The following is a 23655-nucleotide window of genomic DNA, read 5'->3' as shown; positions in this document are numbered from 1 at the left end:
GGATCCAGTCAGGAAGTGAGGACTGCTGATGAAGGGGCAACTTTGCCTTAAGAGCTGCTCTCATGTCTTTAACCCTGCAGTGGTACGGTCTCTGTATGCGTCAAACAGCGTCGGCTAATCAAGGTCAGCAAGTCCCAAGTCAAGACCAACAAGTCCCAAGTCAAGAACTAGTCCCGAATCAAGACCAACAAGTCCCAAGTAAAGACCAACATGTCCAGATCTAGTCAATCTAGTTCCAAGGTAAGACCAAGTCCTGAGTCAAGTTTAAACAAAGTGCTCGTCATTTACTCCAAAAGCACTTAAGACCACCGTTCCAATGTTCAAATTAATAAAACAGTCAACTCCCAAGTCAACAAGTCACTTACCAAATCCCAAGTCAAGACCAAACAGTCCAGAGTCAAGGCCAACAAATACCCAATCAAGTCCCAAGTATAGACCAACAAGTACCAGATTAGGTACAAGTTCCAAGTCAAGACCCGAGTCAAGACCAACAAGTCCCAAGTCAAGAACAAGTCCCAAGTCAAGACCCGAGTCAAGAGATATCAAGTCCAGGTGAAGTCCAGAGTTGTGGCGTGAGTCCAGACTTTAGTCACATGTTGACGTGTCGTGTGAACGAGTTCTGAACCCTTTAAGCGTTTCCTGTCGCCCATCAAGTGAAATGTTGCTTCAACCGTCTCGTTCAGTTAAATCTCTCTAAATCCCTCCAGTTACTGCAACTTTAAACGAGAGAGCGTTTCCCTCTTTATTATTATTCTGACCCGTTAAATATAAATCTGAGTGCAAAGCATGAAGCAGAGTCACAGAAACACAACAATGAATTCATAACACACGAGCTCTTTCTCTTGTTCTGTAACTTCTAACAGTGCAACTTTGTGTTTCTGTCTGAAGGGCGGCGGCTCTGCGGCCGAGACGTTTTCAGTCCAGATGTTTTTCCACATTTTGGCACTTCACTTTAGTGATTAAAAAACGTAGCGTTAGCATCATTAGCGCTCCTTTTAACTATGAACCGCGGGTCGTGCTGTAAGCTAGGCTGCACTCGCCTCACGGCAAAAAGGACAAGAGCTCAAACTCACTTTCCCATCATGCAACAGGTTTTTAACAGTAAAAAAATCTTTTTTCGGCGTCCCTTTAAACAACCTGCACACACACACACACACACACACACACACACACACCTTGATTTTTGTACAAATCTGTGATCACGAGGGCAGACGGCGAGCCCTGTGGTTTTGTAGCACCAACGAAGAAGATGAAGACGCCCTCCCACGCAGCGAGAGGCAGTTTGGCAAAAAGGTGAAGAACAAATGTCAGCAAGGTGACGTTACCATGACGACGGCGGGTTTAAACTCCTCCACCAACGAAGAAGAAGAAGAGAGGAGGAGCAAATCATCCCGAATTTAAGTTCAAGCCCTTTTTTTGTTGTTCTGCTTTTCTTTAACAACGACTAAAATTAACAGTTTGTTTGAAAAATTGTGTCAAAAATGGGCCAAACGAGAGATTTAAGGACTCAAATAAAATACGTGTTTCTAATGAATCGATTAATTAAAAAAAGAATCGGCAGATCATTTAGTTGTATTTCTTAAAGTGTTTTCTTTTTGTGTATTGTATTTATGAAATAGAGGTAAATATACACGGAGTACTGGAGTTATGTTTTTATATATTTTAAACGATTATTGTTCTTATTGGTTAACTTGCTGATCGACGGACCGAAGAGTTCCTGAAGTCTGAATTTAACGTTTAGCGGTTCTGCTTCGTGTTCAATATGAAACGTATTCTTTGTTTTCATCGTAATGAGAACGTTGGTGAAGTTTGGGGTAAATCATAAATTTGACCTTTTATTTTGAAAAATGTGGTCATTGTTTTATTTGGCTGCTACTTCCTGGTACAACGATAATGACGTCGTTACAGGAAACTCCAAACTCAACAGCTGCACCAGAAATCACACGAATACAAAACAAATCATCTGATTGGTTGTTTCCTGTAACTTTAAATACGTTTTAATTATGGATGAAGCAGAATGCTAAATAACGTTTCCTTCACCGATGGATGTTTTTCTGGAAGACGTTATGAACACATGAAATTATTTTTCTCCCGTTGGCGTTCACTACGACACGTCCAGGTTCCAGACGCGGTGACGTCACCTCGCTGATCCGGTGGTTGAGGAGTTAGTGCAAAGGGCGCATGTTAACATAAAGCTAAGCTAAGCTAAGCTAGCAGGCTAATCCTGGGCGACTCACAGCGCTACAGAAGCTAGTTTTTCTGCACACATTCCTCGTTAATACGTCGCGTCTTTAGCGCTACGAGGACGTGACTTTGTGCTTTCTCTCTGAGCCCTCGAAGGCTTCTCATTGGACGACACAAATCATCGCTTCTTCACTGAAGTTTGAGACGTTTCTGTGGCCACGCAAACGCTAACGGCAACCAAACACGTTTTTATTTTACTTAAACATTTTAGAACAAACGTGCCTGTTTGGTTTATTTTATATCACAATATATATATATGTGGATAAATTAAATCATAACATGTTTTATCGAGCTTCTTTGCTACATTAAAGGTTTTTACGTAGCGCTCTAACGTTGAACTTTCTGAAACTGTTCGTCGTCATTTATCTTCTGTTCCTCAGAATAAACTCTCTGGATCTGGAAGAGGGGAAACCTAATTGTTTTGTACATTAAACTAGAATATAAATATAATAAAATGACTGAAGACGACGACAAAAACAGGCCTTTGAACTACAAACATGGCCGCCTTCCACCACAGACTTGGACCCGACATTAAAGGTGTTTTTTGATTAGTAACAGCGATGAATTAATTAATTCATGTCACTAATTTTACGTCATATTTCTGGAGGCGATGGAGGAAGTTAATGACACACACACACACACACACACACACACACACACAGAAATATCTATTAAAGCAACACAAACACAACAAACTGTTTAGAACAGGAACTCTTTAAAGGGGGCGGAGCTTCGATTCACATTCAGTCCACTTTTAAGACTCTTTGTTGACTTTTTACCACAGTTGTAAATCTGCAGCACAGAATCCTAAAATCATGTTGAAGTGAAGGTGAATCGAGGCGGAGCTCCGTTAAAGAAGTCATTTTTTCATATTTAGAACCTTCACAAGGCTCTGACCCGTAGTACCTTCTGATTCTGTCCTGTATCCTTGTCTCCTTCCCTCCTTCCCTTTGTGTCACTCTTTTCTTTTATCTGTTTATTTCTCCTTCTTCTTCTCCTATAAATCGACTGATCTGAAGCAGCGAGAGCGACCAAAAAACCCCCACAGCACGGAAAAATGAGAAGTCTGGAGATGAAGGAGGCGAGGAGGCGAGGAGGGAAGGGAGGACGATTTGAGGCCCGACCACCTGAGGAGTCGCTCTTCTGGTTTCAGACATGCAGTTAATGAAAGAGTCGCTGGTCTGTTTACAAAGTGCAACGAGAGCCGATGGGAGGAGCCGGCTTCATGTATCCTCCTCGATTGGCTCTCTGCTGACGCCAATCTGGGATTTCCACCAATAAGGAAGAGGAGAGGTAAAGGGGGCGGGGTTTATCTCACAGGTGATAGAAAACAAAATAAAAAAAGAAGAGGAGGAGAAGGAGGAAGAAGAAGAGAGCTAGTGTGTCTTTGAGGAGGTGCTGCTCTCTGCCTCCTCCTCCTCCTCCTTCACCATCGTGATGGAGCAGATGGAGGAAGAGGAGGCAGGAGCAGCGGAGGAGGAGGAGGAGGAAGGGTTGAGGTGCAGCTCCACCGGCGTCAACGTGATCTCCACCTCCCCCCGCTCCTCGTGCAGCGTGGGGAGAGGAAGAGGAAGTGGGCGGAGGTGTGCGGCGGGCGGCGGAGCGGAGTTGTTGTTGCTTAGCGGCCGCGGAGCTTTCTGGATGACCTCCACCATCGGGTTCCTCTGGAAGAGGAGCAGCGGCCGGCCGCGGTGGTCCGGTTCCACCGCCGCCGTCTGACAATGCACCACCACGCCGCGGTGCTCCATCAGCCGGCGACCCGGGTCCGACACCGGGCTCAGGACCAGCCCCCCCGGCTGGTCCTGGATCACCAGCTCCAGCACCGGCAGCTGCGAGGAGGAAGAGGAGGAGGAAGAAGCTTTCTGGATGACGCCGCCGGTGACGGAGGTGATGATGGGCGGGTGGGGGGGAGGTTTTGGTGAGAGAGCGGCGGGGGGAGGAGGAGGCGGGGCGTCCTCCGGCCGAGGTTTTCGCGGTCGTCCGCGTTTCCGTTTCACCGGCGGCGCGGCGGACGAGGCCGCGCCGCCGCTGCCCGACGCCACGGCCTCCAGGGGGCGCTTGTTTCCGTTCCCTCGTGGTTTCTGCAGCACGGAGGTCGGGGCCGCGGGAGGAGGAAGAGGAGGCGGGGCCAGTTTCTCCCGCTCGTATGACAGACAGCCTTGAGGAAGGATCATCACCGGGACGGGCCCGCCCTGCTGCTGGGGCAGCGTCGCCATGGCGATGACCTTCACCCCGGCACCGGCGGCGATGGGGGCGGAGCCTCCGGGTCCAGAGGCCCCCCCGACCCCCCCGACCCCAGAGGAGTCTTTGGGAGCCAGAGAGGGAGGAGAGGAGCGGACGGACAGCTGGGTCTTATCAGGGAGCGAACTACGAGGGAGGATTCTGGGTAACTGCTTCATGAAGGCCTCCACCTGCAGGACAGGAAGTGACTTACTGATCTGTTATTGATCTGTTACCGATCTGTTACCGATCTGTTATTGATCTGTTAACGATCTGTTACCGATCTGTTACCGATCTGTTATTGATCTGTTACCGATCTGTTATTGATCTGTTAGTCATCTGTTAGTCATCTGTCACCGATCTGTCAGTGATCTGTTAACGATCTGTTACCGATCTGTTACCGATCTGTTACCGATCTGTTATTGATCTGTTACCGATGTGTTATTGATCTGTTACTGATCTGTTACCGATCTGTTGCCGATCTGTCACCGATCTGTCACCGATCTGTTACCGATCTGTTAGTGATCTGTTAGTGATCTGTTACCGATCTGTTACCGATCTGTTAGTCATCTGTTAGTCATCTGTTATTGATCTGTTACCGATCTGTTCCCGATCTGTTACCGATCTGTTATTGATCTGTCAGTGATCTGTTACCGATCTGTTATTGATCTGTTACTTATTGATCATAGTCTTGTTTCTGTTACTGTTAACTGTGGAAATAAAACACATTAATCCTAAGAAAACGGACTAAATGAGGTCTGACCTGTAACAGAAACCGTTAACAAATAAAAAGAAACAAAATCACTTTTCACAACTTACCGCTGGACGCAGTGAGGAAGAGGAGGAGGAGGAGGAGGAGGAGGAGGGAGGAGGAGCATCCAGGGAGGAAGGCTTGGCGGCTGCAGCTGATTTGTCTCCAGACGACGACTTCAGGGAAGACGAAGAGTCTCCGAGTTCCTTCTGCAGACAGACAGGAAGTAGTGATTAGCAGCGACGGACCGTCAGTCAGCGATCAACGAGCGACACAGAAACACACGAGGTCACCTTGTGATCGGCGGCGCCGTCGCTCTCGGCTTTAGAGATGACGGAGGTTTTCTTGATGACCTTGTGGGGTTTGGCTGGACCTCCTGCAGACAGACGGACGATCAGACAACCACGACTGAACAAACATCACAGTCTGAATCACACACACACACACACACACACACACACACACACACACACACACACACACACACACACACACACACACACACACACACACACACACACACACACACACACACACACCTGCCAGTGCAGCGGAGGTCACCAGCTCGGCCTGGCTGCAGCGCGGGTTGACGATGTGCTCCTGGATCAGGTACCGAGCGATCTCCACCACCGTGTCGAACGAACGCTTCAGGATCTTCTGGGCCCAGTCGCAGATCAGCTCGCAGGCCGCCTCCGTCACTTCCTGTTTGTACGTCTGGACCAACTCGGTCAGCTCGGCCTGGAGAGGAAGAGGAGGAAGAGGAGGAAGAGGAGGCTCAGCTTATTATGAATCAGACACGATGGTTAAATAATAATAATAAAACATGAATTATACTTTTGTGTCCGTTTGAATAGTTTGTAGGAAAGAAGAACATCAATGTGAGTGTGTGTGTGTGTGTGTGTGTGGTTCTGTGTGTATGAGTGTGTGTATGTTTCTGTGTGTATGAGTGTGTGTGTGTGTGTGCGTGTGAGTGTGTGTGTGTGTGTGTGTGTATGAGTGTGTGTGTGTGTGTGTGTGTGTGTGTGTGTGTGTACCGGGTCGTTCTTCAGGTCCAGGTTGGGCAGTAGAGGCATGTTGAGGACCGTCTTCCTCCTGATGCCGCTGTAACAGTACGTATCAGCCGGGCAGGTTAAGGAATTCAACCAGCAGCCCTGAAGGCTCAAACGCCTCATTGGACGCGTTTGACTGGAGGCTGTCATGGCGCGCCGTGAAGGACAGTATATTAGGTTTAGCTCGTTAACATGAGACGGTGTTACGGAGGCTACATCCTCACGACCACGCTAACACTGATAAACATCTTCTGCTTCGTCCACGCTGAGCGTCCACACGACGCCTCCCGCTGTGGACGCTCGTAAACGTTTGGAAACGATGGCGTAGACGCCCGAGTTCGCTCCTCGATTGGTTGTTAGCAGTCACGACGTGTCCTTCCCTGATTGGCCACGCCCCCTATCACGTGACCCTTTCCCTGATGATCACAAACAGCAACATCACTGATGGACTAGCAGGTGAAGTCAACATGGAGACCTGGTGACAGCAGCTGCTGAGCTTCTTGTCTTCACTAGCAGCTGTTGGAGCGATGAGTGAGCGGCTATCAGACCTACGACGTCTGGAGTCACGCTTTGAGGAGGACGGACACAAAGCGGAGGACTTTCCTTTCTTATTAATGTTTATTTTGTTCCACACATAAACTGTAAAGGATCAAAAGCAGCGATGCTCTCCAGCAGCACAGACTTCAGCCAGAAGACGTAATCTAGTCAACTTTATTTATAAGTCTTCATCTTTTAACCCAATTTGAAATATAAAACTTGTTATTTTTCCACTGAACTGAGCTCATAGAAGATCTTAAGTATCAAACAGACCTTTTTATTATTAAAGAGTACGATAATCATCTAAGCAACCAATCTACTTCCTGTTTACAGTGTTGTGTATTTATCTGTATGTATTTATGAGTTTCCACTCTGGAGATCAATAAAGTAAATAAATTATTAATAAATGAGTTTATCTTAAATTAGTTTTATTTCTGTGAACCACAGTCGTGAACACGCGTCTTTTTACGACTATTTTCTTATTTAGTCTGAAACGTCATCCTGTTTTATTTGACTGAAAATCTGAGATTATTTAGTTTAATCTCAGGCAAAGAAAAATCTTCAGATTAAATTGAACATTTGATTAAATATCAGCAGGTTTCTTTCTTAGACGATTGATCAGCGGCTGTATTTAAGATATAAATATATATTTACATAGTTTGGAGCCCAGAGCTCGGTATCAAGCCCTCGGGGTCACATGACGTCAGATCAAAGGATATTTGGACTGTCCTCGGCCTCCGAGCCGTCGGGCTTTGATGTTTGGGAAAATGTCTCTGATGATCTTCCCAAAGTTGGCGGCGCTCAGAGGACGATGCTGCAGGTTCTCACAGTACCTCCTGGGGGGTGAAGACAGACGGGTCACATGACAGCGCGGCCCCGGGGCCTCCGTAAGGTGAGAGCCTCACCTGTACGTCTCGTAGACGTCCTGTTTGGGCAGACAGGTGTCAGAATGCTCCTCCAGGTGACTACGGATCCAGTTACAGGTGTGAAGCTGGTCAGCTGTGTTGAAGGAGGAGGAGTCACCACCACTACACACACACACACACACACACACACACACACACGCACACACACGCACACACACACACTACATGATTACTTTACGTTGAATTAGGATTCACATTTGTTTACATGTTCACAGATTTATTGATAAAGTTTATTATTATTTCATCGTCAGCTACGGAGCGCATTAATGCTCCAGGGTTCTACTAGTTTAGAACCGGTTCCCTTTAGAACCGGTTCTCATGGAATAGGAAGTGACCCGGTTCTGACCTCTTGTCTCCGGAGGGTCCTGAGGGCAGCTGGAGGTAAAGGTACAGCTTGTCGTTGTCGGAGAAACGCTGAACATCTTGCTGTCGAAGCAGAACAGAACAAATATAATAATAATAATAATAACTTTATTTATATAATAACTTTATTTACATCATAACTGTATTTAGATCATAATAACTGTATTTAGATCATAATAACTGTATTTATATCATAATAACTGTATTTATATCATAATAACTGTATTTACATCATAATAACTGTATTTATATCATAATAACTTTATTTATATCATAATAACTGTAGTTATATCATAATAACTGTATTTATATCATAATAACTGTATTTAGATCATAATAACTGTATTTAGATCATAATAACTGTATTTACATCATAATAACTGTATTTATATCATAATAACTGTATTTAGATCATAATAACTGTATTTATATCATAATAACGTTATTTAGATCATAATAACGTTATTTAGATCATAATAACTGTATTTAGATCATAATAACTGTATTTATATCATAATAACTGTATTTATATCATAATAACGTTATTTATATCATAATAACTGTATTTATATCATAATAACTGTATTTATATCATAATAACTGTATTTAGATGATAATAACTGTATTTAGATCATAATAACTGTATTTACATCATAATAACTGTATTTAGATCATAATAACTGTATTTACATCATAATAACTGTATTTATATCATAATAACTGTATTTACATCTTAATAACTGTATTTAGATGACAATAACTGTATTTATATCATAATAACTGTATTTATATCATAATAACTGTATTTATATCATAATAACGTTATTTAGATCATAATAACTGTATTTATATCATAATAACTGTATTTAGATCATAATAACGTTATTTAGATCATAATAACTGTATTTAGATCATAATAACTGTATTTATATCAAAATAACTGTATTTATATCATAATAACGTTATTTAGATCATAATAACTGTATTTAGATCATAATAACTGTATTTAGATCATAATAACTGTATTTAGATCATAATAACTGTATTTATATCATAATAACTGTATTTACATCATAATAACTGTATTTATATCATAATAACTGTATTTATATCATAATAACTTTATTTATATCATAATAACTGTAGTTATATCATAATAACTGTATTTACATCATAATAACTGTATTTATATCATAATAACTGTATTCAGATGATAATAACTTGATCACACACACACTGGTTCTCACCAGGATCTGGTCCACTTTGGTCTGAACACTTTTCCTGCAGCAGAGACAGAAGACAGCGATCACACACACACACAACAGGACTCTAACCGTTCAGGCTTCACTACATGTTTGGTATCAATATGAATTCTGAATATAATTCAAAACAAAACACAGACTTCTGTTTTCTTGAGAAACACATAAACAATGTGTTGTTTTAGTGTTTACGGTGGTTTATCTACCAGCTGCTTATTAAAGGACTTATATATATATATCCTAAACTGATCTACTAAATGATGTTATTTACATAAAGGAGGATCTCTTCCTGTTTGAGAAGCATTTCAAAATAAAGCACAAATCATTTTACTTCCTAATTTAAATGTTTTATTAATAGTATACGTGCCAGTCGTGTTCTCAGAAGTTTTGTAATGAACTCAAATATGTTACTGATGTTTTCTTGTTTTCTTTGTTTCACAGACGGAGACATAAAACTATATTCAAACATTTAAAATAACTTTTACTTTGGTAACTGCAGCTACAAACGCTTGTTAGGAAACGGTGTTTAAAGCAGAGAAACCTGATTCTACTCACGAGATGTTGCTCTTGAGCTTCTGCAGCAGCATGCTGGGCTCCGTGTCGCCCCCCCCCTCATCCCCCCCCTCCAGACCGCCGCCCCCCCCGCTGGTCCTCCGACATCTGGACCGACTAACCGGCACTGAGCGGCAGCAGCATCTGAGGAGCAATAACATATAATTCATGATTAAATAACATATAATTCATTATTAAATAACATATAATTCATGATTAAATAACATATAATTCATTATTAAATAACATAATTTATTATTAAATAATATATAATTCATTATTAAATAATATATAATTTATTATTAAATAATATATAATTCATGATTATATAACATATAATTCATTATTAAATAACATATAATACATTATTAAATAACATATAATTCATTATTAAATAACATAATTTATTATTAAATAATATATAATTCATTATTAAATCATATATAATTTATTATTAAATAACATATAATTCATTATTAAATAACATAATTTATTATTAAATAATATATCATTTATTATTAAATAACATATAATTTATTATTAAATAATATATAATTCATTATTAAATAATATATCATTTATTATTAAATAACATATAATTCATTATTAAATAACATAATTTATTATTAAATAATATATCATTTATTATTAAATAATATATCATTTATTATTAAATAATATATAATTTATTATTAAATAACATATAATTTATTATTAAATAACATATAATTTATTATTAAATAACATATAATTTATTATTAAATGACATAATTTATTATTAAATAATATATCATTTATTATTAAATAACATATAATTCATGATTAAATAACATATAATTCATTATTAAATAACATATAATTCATTATTAAATAACATAATTTATTATTAAATAATATATAATTTATTATTAAATAACATATAATTCATGATTAAATAACATATAATGTATTATTAAATAACATATAATTCATGATTAAATAACATATAATTCATTATTAAATAATATATAATTTATTATTAAATAACATATAATTTATTATTAAATAACATAATTTATTATTAAATAATATATAATTCATTATTAAATAATAGATAATTTATTATTACCTATGGTAACATAACATTAACATTACATTAACTTAACATTAGTTTAACATTAACTTAACTCATTTAACATTAATTTAACATTAGTTTAACATGAATTTAACATTAATCTTCTGTAAATAGACTGACTCATTATTGGACTGATGGTTTGATTGTAACACAAAATGAAACCATATTATATTATATCTTATATTTCATATCAATCAGAATCTGTAAAGTTACTAAAAGTCTAAAAGATAAATGTTGTCCAGTAAAAGAGTACAACATCTCGCTGTGAGATGTAGTACAATATAAAGTAAAGTACCTGTAAGTACTTGTACATGTGACTGTACTGTCACATTCCACCACTGGACTCTACTAAAAAACACTGATGACGTAATGCTTTGTCTCAACAGGAGGACAATAATACTGCAGACAGACAGACAGGCCCCTCCCACCTGTCTCACTGAATCTTAACATCACACCACATTTTTAAAGATCACACTTTTTCAGCTCGTTTATTCTGCGCTGACAGCCGGTTAAAATATATACAAACAGTCCCGGTGTGTCTACCGGGTGGTGACACATGACCGGCTGTCACCGGGACCGTTACAACTACACGCACACAGAGAGAGAGAGAGAGAGAGAGAGAGAGAGAGTGAGAGAGAGAGGCTAACGGGTAGCTAGAGCTGACAAACTGCTGTTAAACAGCCGTTACCCGCCGATGTGTCATGTCTGACGGCCGCGTGTTTACAGCGCGCGGAGAGCCGGTGGTCATGTGGCTGCTGCCATTTACTATTACAACACACACACACCCACACACACACACTGACCCAGCTCAACATGTTACTGCCGAAGCTAACTGGCTAGCAGACAACACATTAGCTAAACCGAGGTAGCAACACTTTAGCACGTAGGTTGGGTTGAATGCGAACAGATTGAACAACAACTTAAAAAGCACGTAGAGACCCGAGAATACTACGTCTCGCGGTGGAGTAAAGTCATATTAGTTTGTCTTCAACATTTTGCCGCGTTTTGCTGCTAGCTAGCTACGAGGGTCGCTGCTAACCGGCTAACTAGCCTAGCTAGCAGGTAGCGTTAGCTAGCAAACACCCATTAAAACGTGTTTTTACACGCCGTTTGTAATTTCTAAATATTTTCCGATAACAGTTTATTTATTCTGGTATTAATGTATGATCGATTCGGTGAGTCGCATTTGAGTATTTATTTTAAAAAAGAAAAAGAAAGTACCTGAGCCAAGATACAGCAAAAATCCCCTTTCAGATTCTTTTGTGATTGGCCGACTTTGTTATGTCTGCCTGACTACAAAGCCAACGTCTATTCTGATTGGTCGACGGTCACTAATCTACCCGGATACCAAAAGCGGGGGGTTTCCCATTCGTCGAGCGGAATTATTTTTCTGACAGGGTTTACACTGATTGGACGCGTTTACCTGGTCTGCCCAGTTACAAAGCAGAATCATTTATTTATTGAAATCTGCATAGCAACAGCCGCCTGTTCAGACAGTGAAAGCGAAAATTACATTTAATAAATACTATTAAACGTGTCTTTATGTTGATTATATTATTATTACAGTCTAGGAGTACAGACACTTTCAGAGGCTATAAATATATTTATACAAAAACAATTTATTAAATATATAAGTGTTATTCATTATCCACTTTATAGGGTGAAATTAAACTTTTTTTTACAGGAAAACATTTGTATTGTGGACTGCAGTTAAATACCAACAAAAATAATAATTTGACTATATGTTAATTATAAAAACATGTATCCAGTTATGACACACGATCAGCCTGTAAAAAACCTTGACATTAACCACAGGATGTAGTTAATATATAATAGTGTGATGTACATCATTAAATAGGCAGAAATGTTTTTATTTTATTTTGGAAAAAGAGACTTTTTAATTTATAGTTTCAGTTTTTCAAGAGTTGACGACATTCATCTGTATAAAAACAAATAAAACACCATTTTTTTTTCACCACATTTATTTTCCATTATACAAAAGTTACAATGAACATCAGAAAAGATTAAACAGACAGATAAGTCGCCGCTCGTCTTCATTCAAACCCGCTGCAGAGAAACAAACCAAGAAAAGTTCATTATAATTACGTCTATGAGATCTCAAGAAGGAACTTTTAACGTCAGACAATTCATCAGGAACATACATATATATATATATATACACACATATACATACATACATACATACATACATACATACATACAAGACTGTCTCAGAAAATTAGAATATTGTGATAATCCCCATACGTGTGATTTAGTTTACTGAACCAAGCTGAGTGTTTTTCAAGGCTCAGGAAACCCTTGCAGGTGTTTCGAGTTAATTAGACGATTCAAGTGATTAGTTGAATACCCTACTAGTATACTTTTTCATGATATTCTAATATTTAGAGATAGGATATTTGAGTTTTCTTAAGCTGTAAGCCATAATCAGCAATATTAAAAGAATAAAAGGCTTGCAATATTTCAGTTGATTTGTAATGAATCCAGAATGCATGACATTTTTGTTTTTTTAATTGCATTACACAAAATAAAGAACTTTATCACAATATTCTAATTTTCTGAGACAGCCCTGTCACACATATTAGGGGGGTAACAATACACGTATTGAACCGTTCCGTACGGGGCTCACGGTTCGGTACGATAACGAACCGAACAAGACGTTTGAATAATATTAAATTGCTTGTGAAAAATAAAATATAGCTGAAATTGGTGGAGCCACTGCGCTCAAACATGGCAACCCACCCGACGTAACGTGCTGTCCTTCCCTGATTCGCCACGCTCCCGTCACGTGACCGATCGACTACCCGGTTCATTCATTTCTGCTTTTTTGATGTATTGAAACTGAACCGTGGCCCCACCGGGTCGTATTGAACCGGTGCACCCCGAGAGAACGTATTATATGTATTCAAGTGTTTCTAATTCTAATTGACAAATTATTTTTTTTCTGGAATCAAACTAATCTCACTCATTTTAAAATGTAACACCAAACCTCTCCCCTCCCCTCCCCTCAGAGCAGAATGAGAGCTTTGGGCCGTCGGTATGGAGGAGCAGAGCTTGGGATGTGACCCCTGTGACCTCACCTGACCATGTGAGCGATGTCCCAGTTAGTCTCAGAGGACAGAGGACCAACGATCTCCACGCCCCCCTCTGTTACTATGGCGATCTCATGCTGAAAATAGAAACGCATCATTAATAAAACATAGACACTGACTGTAGACCAGTGACTCACTCTGTTGGTAGTTTAACAGCTGACTGTAGATCAGCGACTCACTCTGTTGTAGGACCGAGCGTCTCTGTAGTAGAGCACTTTGAGGCAGCGCTCCACCAGATCACGAGCTTCCTGCTGAGAGATCTCTGCTTTGTTCTCCACCACCTCCCTCATCAGAGGCTACAGAGAGAGAGAGAGAGAGACAGAGACAGAGACAGAGACAGAGACAGAGACAGAGAGAGAGAGAGAATAAGCAAGATTAGATATCTTTTTTTGTATAGTTAATATTCTATATTTAAATGTAATAACATTATGTGGTTCTTGCAGCAGCAGCAACCAAACAGAACTAATCTGAGTCTACATCCACACCAACACGTGCCGACCCCTGACTCTCTCTCACACACACACACACACACACACACACACACACACACACACACACACACACACACACACACACACACACACACACACACACACACACACACACACACACACACACACACACACACACACACACACACACACACGATATGAGATAGTATAAAGGTAGTTCTATAATAATATATATAACAGCTCTAACAGAGACGTGAAGCCTTGGATGCCTCCAGAGATCAGCTGATCGTTGACTCACCTGAGCCAGGTACGCTCCGAAGCCTGTGGCCACCGTGGGCGCCTCATAGGCCACGCCCAGTTTGTCCACGTAACCTAGGAAACTAGAGGGAGGAGAGAAGGAGCTCATTAACATAATCAGCTTTTATATAATAGAAATAAACTTGAACTTTTTAAAGCCTTGAAGTTTAGTGATGAATGTAATTATTTTATTTTATTATTATTTCATATTATTGTTGTTTTTACTGATGTTTTGTTTATTTGTATCCATGTGAAAAATGAACTAAACTTTATTAATACAAAACAAAGTCACAAAGTGCATCACATGTTGAAACAGGAACAACAGTTCAGGACTTCAACCCAACCAGACGTGTGCTACAGCGGCGCTTTAGAGAACCCTGCTGGGGGTTCAGGGGTTAAACCTTCCGGGTTCCTGGACTTTCATCACAACGCTTATAGTCCGATAGCATTAGCCGCTTGTTGGTTGTTGTTTGCTAAGTGGCGACTGTCCCCCCGGACCCCGTCCATTTAGTCCTGGTGTGAAACCAGCGCTGTATAATAATGGAGCCTTTCATGAGAATCTTATTGTGTAAATCTCTGTTTCTGGCTGCACAGAGTGAACGGCTGTGTGCTAGTTCACTCATGAAGGAACGGGGGTTGTGTATCTTGTGTATCTTAGAAATGTTCATCTTATTCAGCATGATGTCTCTTCACTGCATGTTTGTCCAAAGATGTAGAAACGAGGCCTCAGTTCCTCTCATTGCTGCTCTGTTGATATGAACCTACTGTCATCTCTGCTGACCTGTAGTCTACCCGTTACGATACACTCATCATGTCATGTGTAGTAAACCACAGAAGAAGACAAACCTCTCTCCGTTGTAGAAGCCTCCGATCACCACGGTGTTCCACAGCGGGTTCATCTTGCTGCGTCGGTTGTACATGACCCTGGTCAGCCAGGAGTGGACCGCTTTAGGACTGTAGCTGTGACCGTCGCCCAGCAGCTCCTCGTCGATGCTGCCGGAGACACAAAGAGCATCGTCAGAGAGGGAACATGGTCACCAGAGCAGCAGGAGGCGTCACGGTTCTGTCAGCTTACACCATCTGTTCAATGATGTGTTTGAGATGCTGGTAGTCGGCGTAATCTCCTGAAGCTCCCAGGATGGTGCTGTCGTTCACCTGCAGGCACAAACACAGACTTATTATATATATATATATATATATAAATATATATCAGTGCTGGGCAACGATTAAAATGTTTAATGTTGATTAATCTCATTGTTCTGTTAAAGTCCATAATGAATCTAAAGTAGTGTGTTGAGCTCGTTTATGTTAAAGTGCTGCTCTATGAACTAAAGGTCAACAACATTTGGTTTAAACACTTTAAACTCATCAGGTTCTTGTTAACAGCAGGATTCTCTTCACACAGCAGCAGTTATAACACAGTTATAACACAGTTATAACACAGTTATAACACAGTTATAACACAGTTATAATGATTCTGATCATAGATATTCAGACGTGTTCACAACTTTATCTTCATGTGTGTCAGAGATGAATTTAAATATACATCTTGAAACCTGAAACCTATCTACGCCATGTTTTAATGTTTGTTAAATTCTCAGTAGTGATAACTAAATGATGTGATTATTATACATATTACAAACAAAAACACTTTAAAACTCTAAATAATCATTTATTTGTTGGTATTGTGTTCAGACACTATGCTACGCTGATTAGTGTAATATGTGTGGTGTTTGTTATAAATGTACGTTGGTACATAGAGGTGATAAGAAGCTGTACATGGAGGGACTTAGGACCCAGGGGAATGTAGGGGAAGGAAACAGGAAGAGACGCCACACAAACAGCTGTTCACCGCTCGCTGCCGGTTCCGCTTAATAATAAAAAAACTGCGTTAACGCACGATGAAATAATTGTCGGCGTTAATAATTAATGCGTTAACTTGCCCAGCACCAACATTTAAATAGATATTTATATTTGTTGAGGAATAAACTTTGACACTCGAGGTTGAAAATCCGTTAATCGTGTTTAGTTCACGTCTGAATGCTGTTCTGATATGTTTGAACTGAAGAACTTGAACGATGTCACAGAGAAACTTGTATATTTAATGTTTGTCGTCCTTCACTCTGGATCTCAGCTGGTCCTGCTGTGGGACCGTCACCCTCCATGACGAGCCAAACGCTCCTCACAGCGAGCTCATGAGAAGACGGAGCAGCTGGAACCTCTGCAGGCGTAGAGCAGCAGCTCTCTGGTGCAGAGAGGTAGTTCCTACTAATCACTGCTCTAAACTACCACACACACACACACACACACACACACACACACACACACACACACACACACACACACACACACACACACACACACACACACACACACACACACACACACACACACACACACACACACACACACACACACACACGTCACCTTCATGAGGCGCGAGATGTTCCTGAAGCGAGCCAGAGAGCCGTAGGAGCCCAACATGTCCGCCGCGATGATGACGCCGCCGGTGAACTTCACGCCGAGCACCGACGTCCCGGTGACCATCGGGTTCCTGCAGGGAGAGCCGGGTCCATACATCATTAGTTATAATATATACACCAATAATAATAATGTATATATAACACGACGCGCTGGTTTATTATCACCGCTGCACTATTAGACGTCCTAGATTCTCACTTTATTCATATTTAAAGCACTTTGAAGGAGATCTAAACGTGAACGGGTGAAACTTTAAAACATTTTATATTCTTATTTTTCTGATCAATTAGCAGGAACATCTTCATAAAGTTGACTGTTTAGTGAATTTTTAGTGATTAAAATAAAAAAAACTCATTTGATTAAACTGGAGCCTTCATAAAAAAACATCTAAAATAAAACATTAAACATTTAAATAAAAGTAATTAACAATAACATGAACTCTAAAATATATTATATTAAAATTGTGTTTTCAGGTCTGGAAACTGACGTAAATCTTAAAATATATATCAATATGTGGATATAGATATATATCTATATTATATAGATATATATCTATATAATATAGATATATATCTATATTATATATAATAATTGTAAATATAGTTACATTTTCAAACTGTTCATTTAAATCTAAGACCAATTTTATGTATTTAATATATTGTTTGTTTATTTTTCAACATGCATGTACTTGATTGTTATTATTATTATAGATTTAATATAAATAATGTTTTATTCCTCAGACATTCTAATAACCTTTGTTTGTTTAAATTAATGTAAATCTGTACGTTAGCTGTCGGTGGCTAGCTCACAAAGCTAACAGTTAGTCAGCAGAACAGGCACAAAGAACAAACTAAGATATTTAAAGCTATGAAAGGATGATACTTTATTCTTTACGTTAATCACACGAGTCCCAACGTATCTCTACCGAGCCGGAAACACGATTAAACGGACGTAAACTTGACAGTTAGCTTAGCAACAGTTAGCTTTCGTTACTCCATGATGATACAGCACTGCGGCGGAGCGAGAACCGAAACCGAGTCGGAGGAGGTTCGGGTTCGGTTCTCTCGGACCGGATCACTCACAGCGTGTGTCTGACCGGCCCGCATGATGTCCCCGCTCCGCTGCTGCTGCCGCCGGGGAAAGAGTAGAACTGTCCGGGCTTCGGTCCGTTCTCCCAGAAACTCAGCTTCAAGCCGCTCGACTCCATGTTGGAAATAATAACTGCAGGAAGTGACGACACAGTGTCTTCTTGTTCCAGTGAACCGCGTTGACGTCACGGAGCGGCGCTTTATCGCCGCCTGCTGCTGACATGAGTGTTTTTTAAAACGTAATTGATTTGAAAGAATCATGGATATTATTTTATTGTTAACTCCTCCAGTATCCGGATGTAAAACAACAGTATGATCGCACACAATCAACCAAACGTTATATCAGACTCAGGGTCCATATAAGACAAATACATACAATTACACCCGAGAACAATACGAGTCCGGAGGCAGATGAGTGCTTACAAAGACACAGCTACCATGTCTCCACACACTGGTATACTGTGGTATTTATTTTACGTTAACGGACAGTGTAGTGAAGTATTCAGACCCTGTACTTAAAGTACTAATAACACACTGTGAAACTACTCCAAAGTGCTGCATCTTGGATTTTGGCCGTCGCCATCTTGGATTTTATTTTGCCTTGTTGTCTGTGTTGCTTGTAAAATGTGTGTGACGATAGATACCTCGTGTTTCAAACTAAATCTACCTCTTGAGTACTGAAGCGTGCACGGATCCCGCCTGCGAGGACGTACGTCCCTCTTGGAGGTGTCGGAACAATACCGTAGTCCTTCCCTCTCAGCCCAGCGGGACCAGGATGTAACGGGTTGTAACTGAACCAAAGCACTAGTCAAGGCTAAAGTGACTGTGTTTCTATCACCTCTATCATGAGATAAAACACTTTATATTTTACCATGGTTATAAAAAGTAAACATCTTATATGTTGTGACAGTTATAAAAGGTGATGGTTATACTTTCATGCTCTCATATTTTTCTAGTCTCACAACAGTTCAAATAAAGACCTGAACCCAGTTGGCATTAAAAGTGTTGAGTTTCAAAGTCCAAAGCAACATCAACATTGTGAAGTGAAGTTGAAAACACACTCTCACACACACACACACACACACACTGATGCAGGTTTGAGTTGTTCTTTTATTGGTTGATGATCTGACGTGTTGGGTTTCGTCCCACATCTTCACTCAGGAAGGAACCGCGGCTTCAGTCGCTGCGATGTCCGCCTCTGGAGAGGATTTCCTGTGACAGAAATCTGTGAGGAGACAAGAGGATGTTTCATTGATCTGTGAGGAAGTAGTTGTGATGTACTTTTTGATGTACTCGTGGTACTGGTGGGAGGAGAGCGGACCTGCAGCTCCGTCGTAGATGAAGGGTTTGTCGTGAGCGAATCCCAGACACTCGGCCAGCTTCTCGAGGTCGCCGTGGTGCGAGTTCATCTTCTCCACGTCCCGATGGTCGCCCTCCTTCCCTGAGACACACACGGCACCGACACTCATGAGAGGTTCTGATGTCATGAGACATGAACCTGTGTGTGTGTGTGTATGTGTGTGTGTGCTTACTGTAGCTCAGCATGTATCGGCCCGCTGGTGAATAGTAGACCATGATCAGACACTCGGAGCAGCTCTCATAGAAGTCTGCCTGTGCCGATTCGTTGAAGTCACTGATGACGCCGTCCTTCTCCACCGCTAACACACAAACAACACACGTCAGTAACAACAACAACAACAACAACAGTCACAAGAAGATGTGACTCACTGGCGGCGGTGATGTCCAGCGTGTGGTTTCCAGCGTCAGCGACCGTGAAGTTAATGAAGTAGTGAGAACACGACTTGTCCCTGAAAACAAAGACACAAACCAGTCAGAGGACACGAAGACACAACAAAGCTGCGTCTCTCTGGAGGACGTTCACGCTCTCACAGGTACAGGTTCCTCTCTTTGAACAGGACCGTGGTGTTGTCCTGGTGCAGCCTGAACTCCACGTGGGAGCTGGAGATGTTCAGCAGCAGGTCCCAGGCCTCCCGATGGTCAGCTACAGCCCAGACCAGGACCCAGTCCCCCATGACCTGGAGGATCAGGAGGAAAGGGGGACAGAGTCAGACCGAGGACTCGGAGGTCACAGAGGTCACAGAGGACACCGAGGACACCGAGGACACCGAGGTCACCGAGGACACCGAGGACACCGAGGACACCGAGGACACCGAGGACACCGAGGACACCGAGGTCACAGAGGTCACAGAGGACACCGAGGTCACAGAGGTCACAGAGGACTCGTGTTTTTCTTTCACTCATTGTTTACATAACAAGTGGAGTTCTGGGTATGCGCCCACGCTCTTATTGATTTGGCAAATAAATGTGATTGTGATCATTTCATGAATCACTTTACATGTTATGGAGTTTAAATCTGTAAATAAATTAAATAAAAACAGGCAGAAATATTGTCTCTGTTCATGACTCAAGGGCCATTTCAAATCTGTCAAATATTAAACTAACAAACTGAACAGAAAAGGTCAAATATTGAGAGAGAAACATGGACAAACAGTAGTTTATTAGAAACATGCTGGAGACACATTCAAGTTTCTATTTTTTAAATTCAAAGCAGGCCTTTCAAAATCAGCCTCAGGACCCCAGCTGGCCCTCGGGTCGTAGTTTGGACACACACCAGTTGTGTAAAGTTGAAAGAACCTGAGGTATTTTATCATCTGTCTGGTCTCAGGCTCCAGACCAGAACCAGACTCACCTTGTGCAGGTCCAGTGTGGGCAGCTTCTTCAGACCGTGACAGTCCTCGGGGGCCGGGGCCGCGTTGGTGCCGATGGCGGCGACCAGCAGCAGCAGCACTGCTCTCTGTACTGAGTCCATCCTGCTCTGAGGCATTACATTACATTACATTACATTACATTACAGTCATTTAGCAGACGCTTTTATCCAAAGCGACTTACAAGAAGTGTTTTCAACATTGGTATTCAAGAGAACTACTAGTCACCAGAAGTCATGAATGCATCTCCTTTGCTAAACAAGTATCTAAGAACATAAACCAGAGCAAACGTACAGTGCAGATTCTGGGTGAGTCAGAAGTTCAGTTGTTGCTCCAAGAGAAGAATACAGTCTGCGGCATAAATCAAACGCACCTTCTGCTGTGTGATCTGTCAGGAGCAGCGGCGGGTCGGCTTATAAAGGGGCCCCGGAGCCCCCGGGACCCCCGGGACCCCGAAGCAGCCATGACCGGTCCAAAGTGTTTGTGTGCTCAGCGTGTTATCTAACTCTGTGTTAATGAAACCTTTGATTCCCTCGGTTCACCTTCTCTTTGTGCTATTAACGTGTAAACTACACAGTGTGTCTGAAGACGTTGCAATGTGAGTACACTGTGAGTACACTGTGAGTACACTGTGAGTACACTGTGAATATACTGTGAATATACTGTGAGTACACTGTGAGTACACTGTGAGTACACTGTGAGTACACTGTGAATATACTGTGAGTATACTGTGAGTACACTGTGAGTACACTGTGAGTACAAGGCATCTTCCCCTTTTAAGCTGACGTGGATGAGACGTTATAGAACAGCTGTTAGAATATGAACTCACCTCTTCCTCTGGTCTCTTTCCTCAGAAATGGAACCTGCGTGTCCGAAACGGTCAACGCAAGCATTGAAGGCAACACTGGATCAATTTCATGTAAGTTACAACACGATACTGGAGGTTCTACATCTGTGTTGTGTTACTTCTGTCATGCCGTGTTCACACCAAACGCGGCACAAATGTTCCGCGCGAGTAGGTTACATACAAAGGCTATGCACAGACGCGAACAGACGCGAACAGACGCAAGTAACGCAAATTCACGCCGAGCGGGGGGGTCGAAGGGGAAGTGATGGCTCAAACAAACACAGGATTTCAACCACGAGACCGGTATTCAAGACCATCGTGTCCCGAAGCGTTGAGTTATTATGTCGTCACGTTGGTGAGGTTTGTCCTAAACCTAGCTACGTTGTTTTGTTGTCTATAGTTTGAACACATTATGCCACCATGACAGAACTCGCTGCCAAGACGTCGTGGTCTTCTCACCTATCGTTATGAGCCCAAGTTGGACTGTTTCCTCCAGCACCATCATCAGGTCAACGCTATACTTTGCTGAATGACAAGATTCCTGCAGAACCAATGACATTCCCATCAGCCTCAGCTGTACTTTGTGTTTGCTGATTAGCTAATGTTAGCATGCTAACATGCCATGCCACTTTTGCCAACTCCTCCTACATGCTGGCTCCGATTGCTACCAAATGTGCTGTGGATCATTAGTGGATGTAGATCACTCAGATTTATCAAACGCTTTTTGATATCTCTTTGCGTTGAAAAGATATGGACCAATGAACTTCCTAGGGACGTGGCTTAATATCAATTCACATAACTTCCCAACCGTTGGTCGAAAATTCACGAAACTTTCAGCATATGTGCACATCGCATCCTGTAACATACCCTGAGATTTTTGTTGCATTCAACCAATAGGGGGCGCTACAGTAAACCCGCAAAGTTGTGTTATTTGGCACATTTTCCATTTTTTAGCCTTCGTACTTTAACGTACTCCTCCTAGAGAATTTATGCGATCATCTTCAAACTTGGTCAGAATGCTCTTAAGACCTTTGTGATTCAAAATTATTAAAAGCTAGAGTTTTTGTCGAAGAACCTTGACGTGGCGTGGCGGCCATTTTGCATCATTATGAAAAAAGAAGTTGTTATAACTCCAAGATACATTATCCAATCCGCACAAAACTTCTTATGCATGATGCCACTTCAAGCCTGAACATAGATCAATTGAAAGAAATTAAATAACTAATAGCGCCACCTACTGGCAAAAGCAAATGTCATATTTTATACTTTTATTTACTCCTCCTAGCCAGTTCAAAAGAGCAGCCCCGGGGCTACGCTTGACGTACATGTATGAAACTTGGTCAGAACATGTATCACATAGAGACTTACAAATAAGGCTCCTGGCACCATGCTCTTGACTGTACCGGAAGTCGGACATTTTTATTTTTATGTCATTTTTTGATCGATTTTAGCCTATTTCTAGTCACTATACTTTAACAAACTCCTCCTAGGGACTTTGTCAGAGCCACTTCAAAATTTTGTCAATACAATCTCAAGACCATTGTGATTAAAAATGATCAAAAGCTTTACTTTTGACGGAACGGTTTAGCCGTAGCGGGCGGCTACTTTATGTGATTCCCCATGCAAAGAACTAATATAA

At 41.2% G+C, this 23655-nt stretch overlaps 3 protein-coding genes across 3 annotated transcripts; all 3 read right to left on the bottom strand.

Annotated features, from left to right (window-relative positions):
- Positions 1 to 728: 728 nt before the first annotated feature.
- On the bottom strand, positions 729 to 9943 carry rfx5 (regulatory factor X, 5). The gene is made up of 10 exons (XM_079175867.1): positions 9905 to 9943; positions 9338 to 9371; positions 8074 to 8153; positions 7707 to 7829; positions 7521 to 7637; positions 6250 to 6328; positions 5755 to 5953; positions 5509 to 5591; positions 5284 to 5424; positions 729 to 4655 (listed from the first exon to the last, which is right to left on the bottom strand). The coding sequence occupies exons 1-10, from the start codon at positions 9934 to 9936 to the stop codon at positions 3621 to 3623; spliced, it is 1923 nt and encodes a 640-aa protein (XP_079031993.1). The 5' UTR covers positions 9937 to 9943; the 3' UTR covers positions 729 to 3620.
- A 3052-nt stretch (positions 9944 to 12995) lies between these two features.
- Positions 12996 to 18586, bottom strand: psmb4 (proteasome 20S subunit beta 4). The gene is made up of 8 exons (XM_079176670.1): positions 18438 to 18586; positions 17302 to 17428; positions 15950 to 16029; positions 15721 to 15867; positions 14876 to 14957; positions 14305 to 14421; positions 14114 to 14202; positions 12996 to 13082 (listed from the first exon to the last, which is right to left on the bottom strand). Exons 1-8 carry the CDS (start codon positions 18560 to 18562, stop codon positions 13070 to 13072), a joined length of 780 nt encoding a protein of 259 aa, XP_079032796.1. The 5' UTR covers positions 18563 to 18586; the 3' UTR covers positions 12996 to 13069.
- Positions 18587 to 19556: 970 nt separating this feature from the next.
- Positions 19557 to 21550, bottom strand: LOC306708526 (saxitoxin and tetrodotoxin-binding protein 1-like). Its single transcript, XM_079176370.1, has 7 exons — positions 21464 to 21550; positions 21154 to 21279; positions 20334 to 20479; positions 20172 to 20251; positions 19976 to 20101; positions 19765 to 19884; positions 19557 to 19668 (listed from the first exon to the last, which is right to left on the bottom strand). The coding sequence occupies exons 2-7, from the start codon at positions 21271 to 21273 to the stop codon at positions 19601 to 19603; spliced, it is 660 nt and encodes a 219-aa protein (XP_079032496.1). The 5' UTR covers positions 21274 to 21279; positions 21464 to 21550; the 3' UTR covers positions 19557 to 19600.
- Positions 21551 to 23655: the final 2105 nt, after the last annotated feature.

The sequence above is a fragment of the Pholis gunnellus genome, assembly GCF_910591455.1.
Source record: "Pholis gunnellus genome assembly, chromosome: 16".
Taxonomy (NCBI): Eukaryota; Metazoa; Chordata; class Actinopteri; order Perciformes; family Pholidae; genus Pholis; species Pholis gunnellus.
This window is presented reverse-complemented; position numbering and strand designations above follow the sequence as displayed.

Excerpts from the sequence above, each read along its gene's own strand:
- LOC306708526 (XM_079176370.1), bottom strand. The coding sequence starts at position 21,273 with ATGGACTCAGTACAGAGAGCAGTGCTGCTGCTGCTGGTCGCCGCCATC. Across the intron at positions 20,480-21,153 it reads CCACACTGGACCTGCACAAG|GTCATGGGGGACTGGGTCCT; the intron begins GTGAGTCTGGTT and ends CTGATCCTCCAG. Across the intron at positions 19,885-19,975 it reads CCGATACATGCTGAGCTACA|GGAAGGAGGGCGACCATCGG; the intron begins GTAAGCACACAC and ends TGTGTGTCTCAG.
- psmb4 (XM_079176670.1), bottom strand. The coding sequence starts at position 18,562 with ATGGAGTCGAGCGGCTTGAAGCTGAGTTTCTGGGAGAACGGACCGAAG. Across the intron at positions 14,422-14,875 it reads TCGGAGCGTACCTGGCTCAG|CCTCTGATGAGGGAGGTGGT; the intron begins GTGAGTCAACGA and ends CTCTCTCTGTAG. Across the intron at positions 14,203-14,304 it reads ACGCTCGGTCCTACAACAGA|CATGAGATCGCCATAGTAAC; the intron begins GTGAGTCGCTGA and ends TTCTATTTTCAG.
- rfx5 (XM_079175867.1), bottom strand. The coding sequence starts at position 9,936 with ATGCTGCTGCAGAAGCTCAAGAGCAACATCTC. Across the intron at positions 8,154-9,337 it reads CCAAAGTGGACCAGATCCTG|CAAGATGTTCAGCGTTTCTC; the intron begins GTGAGAACCAGT and ends CTGCTTCGACAG. Across the intron at positions 6,329-7,520 it reads GGAGGCCGAGGACAGTCCAA|GTACTGTTACAGCGGCATCA; the intron begins ATATCCTTTGAT and ends CCCGGCTGATAC.